The 16,339-nt window shown below is 39.1% G+C and overlaps 1 protein-coding gene across 1 annotated transcript in view; it reads left to right on the top strand.

Annotated features, from left to right (window-relative positions):
* LOC138305871 (GA-binding protein subunit beta-1-like) overlaps window positions 1-9,722 on the top strand; it is a 50,191-nt gene extending 40,469 nt beyond the window's left edge. Inside the window, exons 7-9 of the mRNA XM_069246133.1 lie at window positions 6,482-6,601; window positions 8,972-9,078; window positions 9,711-9,722. Coding sequence (XP_069102234.1) covers window positions 6,482-6,601; window positions 8,972-9,078; window positions 9,711-9,722 — 239 coding nt within the window. The remainder of the gene's footprint in view (window positions 1-6,481; window positions 6,602-8,971; window positions 9,079-9,710) is intronic.
* The last annotated feature ends 6,617 nt before the right edge of the window (window positions 9,723-16,339 follow it).

Below are 16,339 nucleotides of genomic sequence, written 5' to 3'. Positions count from 1 at the left end.
ATTGGTTACAACTTCAAAACCCATGAACTAAATATAGTGAAAAGCCTGCCAAATTGTCTATGACAATTTCTAGTTGAAGTTTGTTACTGTTATGTCTCAGAAAGTACTCAAAGGATCTTTCTCCATATGTAATAACATGTAGTGAAAGTTTTAAAAGCAGAGAAAAGATCCCTATTTCGTTTGTCAGACATAGATCATTCTTTGGTGGGCGCCAAGATCCCTCTGGGATCTCTTGTTTTTTTTTTCAAAATGAAACTCAAAAACGTACCTGCGCACTATACGCGGGTGCGCACTATATACGTTTGTCAGACATAGATCATTCTTTGGTGGGCGCCAAGATCCCTCTGGGATCTCTTGGTTTTTTTTTCAAAATGAAACTCAAAAACGTACCTGCGCACTATACGCGGGTGCGCACTATATACGTTTGTCAGACATAGATCATTCTTTGGTGGGCGCCAAGATCCCTCTGGGATCTCTTGGTTTTTTTTTCAAAATGAAACTCAAAAACGTACCTGCGCACTATACGCGGGTGCGCACTATATACGTTTGTCAGACATAGATCATTCTTTGGTGGGCGCCAAGATCCCTCTGGGATCTCTTGTTTTTTTTCAAAATGAAACTCAAAAACGTACCTGCGCACTATACGCGGGTGCGCACTATACACGCAAAAATACGGTAAATACAATGTAACTGTATATGTTGGTTAAACTGAAAGATCTGTGAAGGAAAGGTTCACTGAGTATTTAAGTGATGTTCGTTTGCATGCAAATAAACCAATAAAGTGGCATTTCTGGGGTCAAATATTCTAAAAATTCCGCCGTACGCCATCCCCCATATGTAAACTTTTCATTCAAACAACTTCTCAATAACTGAAAGGCCCAGGGTACTGATATTTGGCCTTCAGCATGCTGGGATGAAGGGCTACCAAGTTTGTTCAAATGAATGACCTTGACCTTCATTCAGACCTTCATTCAAGGTCACAGGGGTCAAATAGGCTAAAATCTTTAAACAACTTCTTCTCCAGAACCAAAAGGCCTAGGGTATACTCATATTGGGCTTGCGGCATGCAAGGATGAAGGGCTACCAAGTTTGTTCAAATGAATGACCTTGATCTTCATTCAAGGTCACAGGTCAAATAGGCTAGAATCTTTAAACGTTTTTTTGTGAATATCTAAGAGGCCTAGAAACCTGATATTGGGTCTGAAGCATGCTGAGATAAAGGGCTACTAAGTTTTTAGCTCGCCTATTCGAAGAATAGGGGAGCTAATGTTGTCACCCCGGCGTCTGCGTCAGCGTTGGCGTCCCATTTTACGTTAAAGTTTTTGAGCAAGTTTCTGTTTCGTCAATTGTTTAAGCTTAAGTCATCATAAATGTTTATGATTTTATTTTCCTAATGTGTATGGATGCTGAACGTGATAATACAATCAATTTGGGGCCCTTTAGGGGTTTTTTGAGTGTGTTAATTTGTCATATTTCGATGTTTAAATAGTAAATACTTGAACATCAACTTCTTCTGAATAGGCGAGCTTTGCTGTTCTCCAACAGCTCTTGTTTTCAAATGAATGACCTTGACCTTCATTCAAGGTCACGGGGCCAAATAGGCTAAAATCTTTAAACAACTTCTTAATACCCAAGGGGCCTAGGAACCTGATATTGGGCCTGTGACATGCTGGGATGAAGGACTACCAATTTTATTCAAATGAATGACTTTGACTTTCATTCAAGGTCACAGGGGCCAATATTCCAAAATCTTTAAACGACTTCTTCTTAAGGATGTACTCCCTGAGAAGTCAAAAATTTCTTGTATTAAACTTTTTTTCTCATATAGATTTTTGGAAACAGGAGTTCATACCATAAAAGAAAATGGAAGAAAAAACATATGTCTGTGTGCTCGTTTTCGAGCTATTGTCACTCCAAGATACCTAGTTGACAAAATATTTTATGGGAATTTTGTCGTTTTGACCATATACACAAGAGATTAAAGCCATAATTTCCTAATGAGATGTTTGATATGTATGGATGTTTGTAGAATTTATTTTCCAGTAGTCTTCTTTAAAAAAATACCAGTTTTGATTAATAAGACTAATATTTTTTCTCAGAATAACAACATATGCCTCCCCTACCCCTTAATTTTGAGCTTCAAAATGCACTATTTTCAGCCATTTTTGTCAAATTTAACCCTTTATAGAAAAAGTTCTGGTGTTAAACTTTTGTTAATATTTTGTATATCCACAGGGAAAGGGTTGTTCTTTCTAAATAAGGCAGAAAATAGGGGGGTTCATGCACTTACTTTTTTGCCACATTTGATTATTTGTTATTTTTCGGTATTTTAGAAGAAAAAATAGAAGTGCTCAAATTATCATTAAATGCAAAAATAAAGTGACAAAATTGTATCAATTCACACATTAATGCTCAATATTTTAATTACCACGAACCCAGTAAAGTTTTACAGCAAAAATTACCCCGATACAGCAAAAAATACTGGCGCAATGATGATTTAAGTAAAAAAAAATTCAGTAAAAAATGGTAAAACTGTGGCTCTACTCAAAGCGAAAAAAGACACAATTTCAAAATGGCCGCCAAATGGGCTATTTCTTAAAATCCCCGTATAAAAAAATCTACTAAAAATAGAAATGTAGTTTTTTGACAAAATTTGCAACTGGCAAATTGCTACAGATATTGATAGATTTTATTTGAAAATCTCATAACTTCATTGATCTATGTCGAAACGAGATTTCAATCAGGGTTGCCACCTCTCACATTCTCGGTGGGAGACTCACGATAATGAACAATTTCTCCCTCGAAAACTTATCTCACGCGACGTGAGACGAAAACTCACGTTTTACGATAATTCCTCCCACCAACCAAAAACATCAGCAAATCCAGATTTTTCTTCATACGGTTAAATTATTAAATTCGTCAGCCCTAGACATAACTTAACAAACCACCAGGCAGTGGGACACTGATATGATAGATAAGTAAACAAAAGAGGTGTGAACACTCCCTGGCTAACACCCCAGCGGCCCTAATTAGCAGCCTGCTTGGCTTCATGTCACATTCACTCGTGTTACGTACGTACGTAGGAGGTCAACCAGCCGCTTGGAAAACAATCATCTGGCCTTTCAAGGAATGTTGTGTATTATAGATAATGAGTATTACTTCAAAAACAAACACTGCTTATAACTGTAAATGATTTACTCACGTTTTGAATGTTGAATAGGCCTAGGCTAACTTTCCAATGTAAACAAACTTTGCAATTGTAATGGCCGCCATTTTGGGTAATTGTAATTGCTAGATCCTGATATTGGCATAAATTTTCAGGATTTTACTTTAAGAAAAAAAAAATGGGATTATTTTCCCAGGAATTTGGTGTAAATTTTAGACAAAATATTGATCAAATAATGAAAGAAATAATAGTAAATTTTGAATTTAAATAAATCAAATTTCAATGAAATTTAACTTTTTTGTCTCTCTATCAGATTAGATTTTTAAGTTACATTTAGGCCTATTAGTGTAACAGGTCTAGAAATATTTTTTGAAATTAGAACTTATGTTGTTATGAAAATTAAGTACATTGTTTCATTATCCATAATTGTAAAACATGTTTAATTAATTTAAATCAGACTAGTTTTTTTTTTATTTGTTTTGGAAGATAAATAAGCAGAAGACAACAAGTGTTGTTTTGTTATATTTTAATTGTTGTGCAAACATGTAAATGTCGATAAAATGACGCAGCGCAAAATGTCCCACTTTTGTGGGAGATCTCCCACTTTGACATCTCTGGGGGGTGGCAACCCTGCTTCAACGGGACTGAAACCTCACAAGAATACATCCATATAATAACCAAGAGGCCTAGGGGCCTCCAACGTGCTGGGGCATGATATAAATACTTATTCACTCTCCTATTTGTTAAGTATGAACCGTGCATGATTACCAGATATCAGTTGAGCTATTTGGGCCAATCTGGCCCTTGTTATTAAATATGCAGGAATGAAAGAAACAATCTGTATATATGCACAAAGAAGTAAGATTAGGATAACATCAATTTGATATTTTATGTTGTCAGACTGAAGATTGCAATAAAGGGATATGATAAATACAAAATACGTAATAACAAAATGATAGAGCCACAACTTTGTTGCCAATTTTTCTCAAAAGAATGAGAGAAGGGGATATTATATCATTGACTTACAGTCCAGGAATCTTCTGTAATGTATTTTGTGATTTGATACTAATAAATATTTTTAGTGTTTATGAAGAATTAAATAAATTGTCATCTTATAATAGAGTGTTTGTATTTATAAAACAACACTAATTACCTGGAATTCCTAGTTGTCCAACTTACTTAAAATTTTCATGATGTGTATGCATGATCATGACATGTTGTTCACTGATATCAAATACATTATTGTATCATAACGCATGTTCTTTGTATTGAGTAGAAAGAAAAAGAAAATAAACAATTTCTTTACCCTTGCAATTTGATAACAATTTATGACCATGCTATTATGCATTGATATTTATCATTTATATAATCAATGCAAATCAGAATTCATTATTTGTATGTTTTTTTAGGTTTAAGTCCCAAAACTTTCAGTACTTTGATCTGACAAACTTTTAAGTCTGAAATTTTGTGTTCTATTAAATACCCTCTCTTTGAAAAATTTCATGCCCCCAGGACGGTTATTTATATAATTATCCCCTGCAAAAAGCAGGCTCTGTCCATCCAAGATCCTTTTCTGGGCTACAACTCCAAAACCGTTCAACGCAGCTCCTTGAACTTTCTGTATACATCAGACAAGTGCCCTAGTTGTGCCTTTTGCTATTGAAGACCTTCCATTTTGGGAATTTTTTTCCGTTAGCATGGAAACATAGTCAAAAATACCAAATTACTGTTTCCTTTTGTTTCCGGATTATAACTCCAAAACCATAAAATGCAGCTCAATAAAACTTTCTGTATACATCAGACAAGTGCTCTAGTTGTGCCTTTTGCTATTTCGGACCTTCCATTTTGGGAATTGTTTCCGTTACCATGGAAATTCTATAAAAGAAAACCCTTTTCTTTTCTTTTTGTTACCTGCTGTTATTTTCTTGACAGTTTTACAATACTCGCATACATTTAATGTTATACTTGAATAATTGTTACTTTAACCTTGATGTATTTGAGTTTTATGCTTACTACAGGGCGCGGGGGATAATGCCTAATGTGATTACATCAGAAAGAAGCATACCCTAGCTTACTCTGTTAACAGCACGACATGCATTGGTCCTCGTGACATATTAATGGTATCACGACATGCATTGGTCCTCATGACATATTGATGGTATCACGACATGCATTGGTCCTCATGACATATTGATGGTATCACGACATGCATTGGTCCTCATGACATATTGATGGTAGCACGACATGCATTGGTCCTCGTGACATATTGATGGTATCACGACGTGCATTGGTCCTCATGACATATTGATGGTATCACGACATGCATTGGTCCTCATGACATATTGATGGTATCACGACGTGCATTGGTCCTCATGACATATTGATGGTATCACGACATGCATTGGTCCTCGTGACATATTGATGGTATCACGACGTGCATTGGTCCTCATGACATATTGATGGTATCACGACATGCATTGGTCCTCATGACATATTGATGGTATCACGACATGCATTGGTCCTCATGACATATTGATGGTATCACGACATGCATTGGTCCTCATGACATATTGATGGTATCACGACGTGCATTGGTCCTCATGACATATTGATGGTATCACGACATGCATTGGTCCTCATGACATATTGATGGTATCACGACATGCATTGGTCCTCATGACATATTGATGGTATCACGACATGCATTGGTCCTCATGACATATTGATGGTATCACGACATGCATTGGTCCTCATGACATATTGATGGTATCACGACGTGCATTGGTCCTCATGACATATTGATGGTATCACGACATGCATTGGTCCTCGTGACATATTGATGGTATCACGACGTGCATTGGTCCTCATGACATATTGATGGTATCAAGACATGCATTGGTCCTCATGACATATTGATGGTATCACGACATGCATTGGTCCTCATGACATATTGATGGTATCACGACATGCATTGGTCCTCATGACATATTGATGGTATCACGACGTGCATTGGTCCTCATGACATATTGATGGTATCACGACATGCATTGGTCCTCGTGACATATTGATGGTATCACGACATGCATTGGTCCTCATGACATATTGATGGTATCACGACATGCATTGGTCCTCATGACATATTGATGGTATCACGACATGCATTGGTCCTCATGACATATTGATGGTATCACGACATGCATTGGTCCTCGTGACATATTGATGGTATCACGACATGCATTGGTCCTCGTGACATATTGATGGTATCACGACATGCATTGGTCCTCATGACATATTGATGGTATCTGATTTGTACAGGTGTCAACAATAATGATGCCCTGAGTTGGCTGGAGAGTCAAGGCATCACAATGATTACAACATCTGAAGGTGGCATGATTACTTCAGCTGTGGAGAGTGGCCAAACCATCACATTGACAGGTAAGTCAATCACTTTAGTCATGGAGAGTGGTCAAACCATCTCAATGACAGGTAAGTCAATCACTTCAGCGGTGGAGAGTGGTCAAACCATCCCATTGACAGGTAAGTCAATCACTTCAGCCGTGGCGAGTGGTCAAACCATCCGATTGACAGGTAAGTCAATCACTTCAGCTGTGGCGAGTGGTCAAACCACCCATTGACAGGTAAGTCAATCACTTCAGCCGTGGAGAGTGGTCAAACCATCCCATTGACAGGTGAGTCAATCACTTCAGCCTTGGCGAGTGGTCAAACCATCCCATTGACAGGTAAGTCAATCACTTCAGCCGTGGAGAATGGTCAAACCATCACACTGATAGGTAAGTCAATTACTTCAGCTGTGGAGAGTGGTCAATCCATCACACTGATAGGTAAGTCAATTACTTCAGCTGTGGAGAGTGGTCAATCCATCACACTGATAGGTAAGTCAATCACTACCAGTTTTGATGTGTGTATCTACTAGTTTTGATGTGTGTATCTACCAGTTTTGATATGTATATCTACCAGTTTTGATGTGTGTATTGACCAGTTTTGATGTGTGTATTTACCAGTTTCGATGTGTATATCTACCAGTTTCGATGTGTATATCTACCAGTTTCGATATGTATATCTACCAGTTTTAATGTGTATCTAACAGTTTTGATGTGTATCAGGTGAGCTTATGGCGTGGTGCAGCGTCCGTCCTCTGTTTGGCATCAACTTTTCCATTTAAACAACTTTTTATCCAAAACTTGGAGACCTAGAGTCCTGAAATTTGACTTAAATCATGCTGGGATGAACTGCTACAAAGTTTGTTCAAATGAATGACCTTGACGTTCATTCAAGGTCACAGGGGTCAAATTGGTGAAAATCTTTACAAGACTTTTTCTTAATGACCAAGAGGCCTAGAGACCTGAAATTGGGCCTGTGACATGCTGGGATGAAGGGCTTCCAACTGATACTTCGATTGTGACATGCTGGGATGAAGGGCTACCAAGTTTGTTCAAATGAATGACCTTGACATTGATTCAAGGTCACAGGGGTCAAATAGAGTTAAATCTTTACAGGACTTCTTCTTAATAACCAAGAGGCCTAGGGACCTGATATTGGGCCAGTGGCATGCTGGGATAAAAGGCTACCAAGTTTGTTAAAATTAATGACCTTGACATCCATTCAAGGTTACAGGTTTCAAATAGGCTAAAATCGTAAAACGACTTCTCCTTAATAACCAAGAGGCCTAGAGACCTGATATAGAACCTGTGACATGTTGGGATGAACTGCTACAAAGTTTATTCAAATGAATGACTTTGACCTTCATTCAGGGTTACAGGGGTCAAGTAGGATAACATTTTTAAACAACTTCTTCTTAATAACCAAGAGGCCTAGGGACCTGATATTGGGCCTTTGGCATGCTGGGATAAATGACTACCTGGATTGTTCAAATGAATGACCTTGACCTTTATTCAAGGTCACAGGGGTCAAAAAGGCTTAAATCATGAAATGACTTCTTCTCAATAACCAAAAGGCCTTGGGACCTGTTATTGGGTCTGTGACATGCTGGGAAGAAGGACTACAAAGTTTGTTCAAATGAATGACCTTGACCTTCATTCAAGGGCACAGGGGTCATATAGGATGAAATTTTTAAAAGTCTTCTTCTTAATTACCAAGAGGCAAAGGGGCCTCTAACGTGCTTGAGCATGATATGAATTCTTATTCTCTTTTCTATTTGTTAAGTTTGATCCATGCATGATTACCAGATAGCAGGTGAGTGATTCGAGCCCATTGGGCCCTTGTTATGTGTATCTACCAGTTTTTATGTGTATATCTAGCAGTTTTGATGTGTGTATACCAGTTTTGATGTGTGTATCTAGCAGTTTTGATGTGTATATCTACCAGTTTTGATGTGTGTATCTAGCAGTTTTGATGTGTGTATCTACCAGTTTTGATGTGTATATCTACCAGTTTTTATGTGTGTATCTAGCAGTTTTGATGTGTATATCTAGCAGGTTTGATTTGTGTATCTAGCAGTTTTGATGTGTGTATCTAGCAGTTTTGATGTGTATATCTACCAGTTTTGATGTGTGTATACCAGTTTTGATGTGTGAATCTACCAGTTTTGATGTGTATATCTACCAGTTTTGATTTGTTTCTACCAGTTTTGATGTGTATATCTACCAGTTTTGATGTGTTTCTACCAGTTTTGATGTGTATATCTATCAGTTTTGATGTGTGTATACCAGTTTTGATGTGTGTATCTACCAGTTTTGATGTGTATCTACCAGTTTTGATGTTAATTTTATCAAACAGTTTTTGATCATTGGAGGTTAACTCAAAGTAAACTTTTATATTTTGTAGAAGCAGGAAAAATTGCTCTCAATCTAATAAAACAACAAGGTCTACAGGAGCCAGACACTTCAGAAATCACAGAGGAGGAGCACGTGGGACTAGAAACAGAGGACCAGGTTTGTATATATAAACAATATTGTAGGACTAGAAACAGAGGACCAGGTTTGTATATATAAACAATATTGTAGGACTAGAAACAGAGGACTAGGTTTGTGTATATACACAATATTGTAGGACTAGAAACAGAGGACCAGGTTTGTATATATAAACAATATTGTAGGACTAGAAACAGAGGACTAGGTTTGTATATATAAACAATATTGTATGACTAGAAGCAGAGGACCAGGTTTGTATATATAAACAATATTGTAGGACTAGAAACAGAGGACCAGGTTTGTATATATTAACAATATTGTAGGACTAGAAACAGAGGACTAGGTTTGTATATATAAACAATATTGTAGGACTAGAAACAGAGGACCAGGTTTGTATATATAAACAATATTGTAGGACTAGAAACAGAGGACCAGGTTTGTATATAAAAACAACATTGTAGGACTATAGACATCACTAAATTTGGCCAGAAACAGAGGACAGGTTTGTATATAAAAACAACATTGTAGGACTATAGACATCACTAAATTTGGCCAGAAACATTGAGGGGTGGAACGAGTACCCATGAAGGTCAGGTTTCATATCTGAGTCAGAAAATGTGTACCTGAACCCTACAGCATTTCCATATTTTTAGCCCACCATCTGATGGTCAAGTCAGCATTTGTCGATGGTCTGTCTGTCTACAGTCTCACATAGTTATACACCACAGTTAGTGACTACAGTCTCACATAGTTATACATCACAGTTAGTGGCTACAGTCTCACATAGTTATACACCACAGTTAGTGGCTACAGTTATACACACAGTTAGTGGCTACAGTCTCACATAGTTATACATCAGTTAGTGGCTATAGTCACACATAGTTATACACCACATTTAGTGGCTATAGTCACACATAGTTATACATCACAGTTAGTGGCTACAGTCACACATAGTTATACACCACAGTTAATGGCTACAGCCACACATAGTTATACATCACTGTTAGTGGCTACAGTCACACACAGTTATACATCACAGTTAGTGGCTACAGTCACCCATAGTTATACACCACAGTTAGTGGCTACAGCCACACATAGTTATACATCACAATTAGTGGCTACAGTCTCACATAGTTATACACCACAGTTAGTGGCTACAGTCACACATAGTTATACATCACAGTTAGTGGCTACAGTCACACATAGTTATACATCACAGTTAGTGGCTACAGTCACACATAGTTATACATCACAGTTAGTGGCTACAGTCACACATAGTTATACACCACAGTTAGTGGCTACAGTCTCACATAGTTATACATCACAGTTAGTGGCTACAGTCACACATAGTTATACATCACAGTGAGTGGCTACAGTCACACATAGTTATACACCACAGTTAGTGGCTACAGTCACACATAGTTATACATCAGTTAGTGGCTACAGTCACACACAGTTATACATCACAGTGAGTGGCTACAGTCTCACATATAGTTATACATCACAGTTAGTGGCTACAGTCACACATAGTTATACATCACAGTTAGTGGCTACAGTCACACATAGTTATACATCACAGTTAGTGGCTACAGTCACACATAGTTATACACCACAGTTAGTGGCTACAGTCACACATAGTTATACACCACAGTTAGTGGCTACAGTCACACATAGTTATACATCACAGTTAGTGGCTACAGTCACACATAGTTATACACACAGTTAGTGGCTACAGTCACACATAGTTATACATCACAGTTAGTGGCTACAGTCACACATAGTTATACACCACAGTTAGTGGCTACAGTCACACATAGTTATACATCACAGTTAGTGGCTACAGTCACACACAGTTATACATCACAGTTAGTGGCTACAGTCACACATAGTTATACATCACAGTTAGTGGCTACAGTCACACATAGTTATACATCACAGTTAGTGGCTACAGTCACACATAGTTATACATCACAGTTAGTGGCTACAGTCACACATAGTTATACATCACAGTTAGTGGCTACAGTCACACATAGTTATACACCACAGTTAGTGGCTACAGTCACACACAGTTATACACCACAGTTAGTGGCTACAGTCACACATAGTTATACATCACAGTTAGTGGCTACAGTCACACATAGTTATACATCACAGTTAGTGGCTACAGTCACACATAGTTATACACCACAGTTAGTGGCTACAGTCACACATAGTTATACTACATCACAGTTAGTGGCTACAGTCACACATAGTTATACACCACAGTTAGTGGCTACAGTCACACATAGTTATACACCACAGTTAGTGGCTACAGTCACACATAGTTATACACACAGTAGTGGTACAGTCACACATAGTTATACACACAGTTAGTGGCTACAGTCACACATAGTTATACACCACAGTTAGTGGCTACAGTCACACATAGTTATACATCACAGTTAGTGGCTACAGTCACACACAGTTATACACCACAGTTAGTGGCTACAGTCACACATAGTTATACATCACAGTTAGTGGCTACAGTCACACATAGTTATACATCACAGTTAGTGGCTACAGTCACACATAGTTATACACCACAGTTAGTGGCTACAGTCACACATAGTTATACACCACAGTGAGTGGCTACAGTCACACATAGTTATACACCACAGTTAGTGGCTACAGTCACACATAGTTATACATCACAGTTAGTGGCTACAGTCACACACAGTTATACATCACAGTTAGTGGCTACAGTCACACATAGTTATACACCACAGTTAGTGGCTACAGTCACACATAGTTATACACCACAGTTAGTGGCTACAGTCACACATAGTTATACACCACAGTTAGTGGCTACAGTCACACATAGTTATACACCACAGTTAGTGGCTACAGTCACACATAGTTATACATCACAGTTAGTGGCTACAGTCACACATAGTTATACATCACAGTTAGTGGCTACAGTCACACATAGTTATACACCACAGTTAGTGGCTACAGTCACACATAGTTATACATCACAGTTAGTGGCTACAGTCACACATAGTTATACACCACAGTTAGTGGCTACAGTCACACATAGTTATACACACAGTTAGTGGCTACAGTCACACATAGTTATACACCACAGTTAGTGGCTACAGTCACACATAGTTATACATCACAGTTAGTGGCTACAGTCACACATAGTTATACATCACAGTTAGTGGCTACAGTCACACATAGTTATACACCACAGTTAGTGGCTACAGTCTCACATAGTTATACACCACAGTTAGTGGCTACAGTCACACATAGTTATACATCACAGTTAGTGGCTACAGTCACACAGTAGTTATACACACACAAGTTGTGGCTACAGTCACACATAGTTATACACCACAGTTAGTGGCTACAGTCACACATAGTTATACACACAGTTAGTGGCTACAGTCACACATAGTTATACACCACAGTTAGTGGCTACAGTCACACATAGTTATACACCACAGTTAGTGGCTACAGTCACACATAGTTATACATCACAGTTAGTGGCTACAGTCACACATAGTTATACACCACAGTTAGTGGCTACAGTCACACATAGTTATACACACAGTTAGTGGCTACAGTCACACATAGTTATACACCACAGTTAGTGGCTACAGTCACACATAGTTATACACCACAGTTAGTGGCTACAGTCACACATAGTTATACACCACAGTTAGTGGCTACAGTCACACATAGTTATACACCACAGTTAGTGGCTACAGTCACACATAGTTATACATCACAGTGAGTGGCTACAGTCACACATAGTTATACACCACAGTTAGTGGCTACAGTCACACATAGTTATACACCACAGTTAGTAGCTACAGTCACACATAGTTATACATCACAGTGAGTGGCTACAGTCACACATAGTTATACACCACAGTTAGTGGCTACAGTCACACATAGTTATACACACAGTTAGTGGCTACAGTCACACATAGTTATACATCACAGTTAGTGGCTACAGTCACACATAGTTATACACACAGTTAGTGGCTACAGTCACACACAGTTATACACCACAGTTAGTGGCTACAGTCACACATAGTTATACACACAGTTAGTGGCTACAGTCACACATAGTTATACACCACAGTTAGTGGCTACAGTCACACATAGTTATACACACAGTTAGTGGCTACAGTCACACAGTTATACACACAGTTAGTGGCTACAGTCACACATAGTTATACACCACAGTTAGTGGCTACAGTCACACATAGTTATACATCACAGTTAGTGGCTACAGTCACACATAGTTATACACCACAGTTAGTGGCTACAGTCACACATAGTTATACATCACAGTTAGTGGCTACAGTCACACATAGTTATACACCACAGTTAGTGGCTACAGTCTCACATAGTTATAATACACCACAGTTAGTGGCTACAGTCTCACATAGTTATACACCACAGTTAGTGGCTACAGTCACACATAGTTATACACACACAGTTAGTGATGGCTACAGTCACACATAGTTATACACCACAGTTAGTGGCTACAGTCTCACACATAGTTATACATCACAGTTAGTGGCTACAGTCACACATAGTTATACACCACAGTGAGTGGCTACAGTCACACATAGTTATACATCACAGTTAGTGGCTACAGTCACACATAGTTATACACCACAGTTAGTGGCTACAGTCACACATAGTTATACACCACAGTTAGTGGCTACAGTCACACACAGTTATACATCACAGTGAGTGGCTACAGTCACACATAGTTATACACCACAGTTAGTGGCTACAGTCACACATAGTTATACATCACAGTTAGTGGCTACAGTCTCACATAGTTATACACCACAGTTAGTGGCTACAGTCACACATAGTTATACATCACAGTTAGTGGCTACAGTCACACATAGTTATACACACAGTTAGTGGCTACAGTCTCACATAGTTATACACCACAGTTAGTGGCTACAGTCTCACATAGTTATACACCACAGTTAGTGGCTACAGTCTCACATAGTTATACACACAGTTAGTGGCTACAGTCCACATAGTTATACACACAGTTAGTGGCTACAGTCACACATAGTTATACATCACAGTTAGTGGCTACAGTCACACATAGTTATACACCACAGTTAGTGGCTACAGTCTCACATAGTTATACACACAGTTTAGTGGCTACAGTCTCACATAGTTATACATCACAGTTAGTGGCTACAGTCTCACATAGTTATACACACAGTTAGTGGCTACAGTCTCACATAGTTATACATCACAGTTAGTGGCTACAGTCTCACATAGTTATACACACAGTTAGTGGCTACAGTCAACATAGTTATACACACAGTTAGTGGCTACAGTCTCACATAGTTATACATCACACAGTTAGTGGCTACAGTCACACATAGTTATACACCACAGTTAGTGGCTACAGTCTCACATAGTTATACACCACAGTTAGTGGCGTACAGTCTCACATAGTTATACATCACAGTTAGTGGCTACAGTCACACATAGTTATACATCACAGTTAGTGGCTACAGTCACACATAGTTATACATCACAGTTAGTGGCTACAGTCACACATAGTTATACACCACAGTTAGTGGCTACAGTCTCACATAGTTATACACCACAGTTAGTGGCTACAGTCTCACATAGTTATACATCACAGTTAGTGGCTACAGTCACACATAGTAGTACCAGACAGATCACCTAGGTCTAGTTGTCTAGATACCAGACAGGTCACCTAGGTCTAGTTGTCTAGATACCAGGCGGGTCCCTTATGTCTAGTTGTCTAGATACCAGGCGGGTCACCTAGGTCTAGTTGTCTAGATACCAGACAGGTCACCTAGGTCTAGTTGTCTAGATACCAGACAGATCACCTAGGTCTAGTTGTCTAGATACCAGACAGATCACCTAGGTCAAGTTGTCTGGATACCAGACAGATCACTAGGTCTAGTTGTCTAGATACCAGACAGGTCACCTAGGTCTAGTTGTCTAGATACCAGACAGGTCACCTAGGTCTAGTTGTCTAGATACCAGACAGGTCACCTAGGTCTAGTTGTCTAGATACCAGACAGGTCACCTAGGTCTAGTTGTCTAGATACCAGACAGATCACCTAGGTCTAGTTGTCTAGATACCAGACAGATCACCTAGGTCTAGTTGTCTAGATACCAGACAGATCACCTAGGTCTAGTTGTCTAGGTACCAGACAGGTCACCTAGGTCTAGTTGTCTAGATACCAGACAGGTCACCTAGGTCTAGTTGTCTAGATACCAGGCGGGTCACCTAGGTCTAGTTGTCTAGATACCAGACAGGTCACCTAGGTCTAGTTGTCTAGATACCAGACAGGTCACCTAGGTCTAGTTGTCTAGATACCAGACAGATCACCTAGGTCTAGTTGTCTAGATACCAGACAGGTCACCTAGGTCTAGTTGTCTAGATACCAGACAGGTCACCTAGGTCTAGTTGTCTAGATACCAGACAGGTCATCTAGGTCTAGTTGTCTAGATAATAGACAGGTCACCTAGGTCTAGTTGTCTAGATACCAGACAGGTCACCTAGGTCTAGTTGTCTAGATACCAGACAGGTCACCTAGGTCTAGTTGTCTAGATACCAGACAGGTCACCTAGGTCTAGTTGTCTAGATACCAGACAGATCACCTAGGTCTAGTTGTCTAGATACCAGACAGGTCACCTAGGTCTAGTTGTCTAGATACCAGACAGGTCACCTAGGTCTAGTTGTCTAGATACCAGACAGATCACCTAGGTCTAGTTGTCTAGATACCAGACAGGTCACCTAGGTCTAGTTGTCTAGATACCAGACAGGTCACCTAGGTCTAGTTGTCTAGATACCAGACAGGTCACCTAGGTCTAGTTGTCTGGATACCAGGCGGGTCACCTAGGTCTAGTTGTCTAGATACCAGACAGGTCATCTAGGTCTAGTTGTCTAGATAATAGACAGGTCACCTAGGTCTAGTTGTCTAGATACCAGACAGGTCACCTAGGTCTAGTTGTCTAGATACCAGACAGGTCACCTAGGTCTAGTTGTCTAGATACCAGACAGATCACCTAGGTCTAGTTGTCTAGATACCAGACAGATCACCTAGGTCTAGTTGTCTAGATACCAGACAGGTCACCTAGGTCTAGTTGTCTAGATACCAGACAGATCACCTAGGTCTAGTTGTCTAGATACCAGACAGATCACCTAGGTCTAGTTGTCTAGATACCAGACAGGTCACCTAGGTCTAGTTGTCTAGATACCAGACAGATCACC

This window comes from Argopecten irradians, chromosome 13 (genome assembly GCF_041381155.1).
Source record: "Argopecten irradians isolate NY chromosome 13, Ai_NY, whole genome shotgun sequence".
Lineage (NCBI taxonomy): Eukaryota > Metazoa > Mollusca > Bivalvia > Pectinida > Pectinidae > Argopecten > Argopecten irradians.
This window is presented reverse-complemented; position numbering and strand designations above follow the sequence as displayed.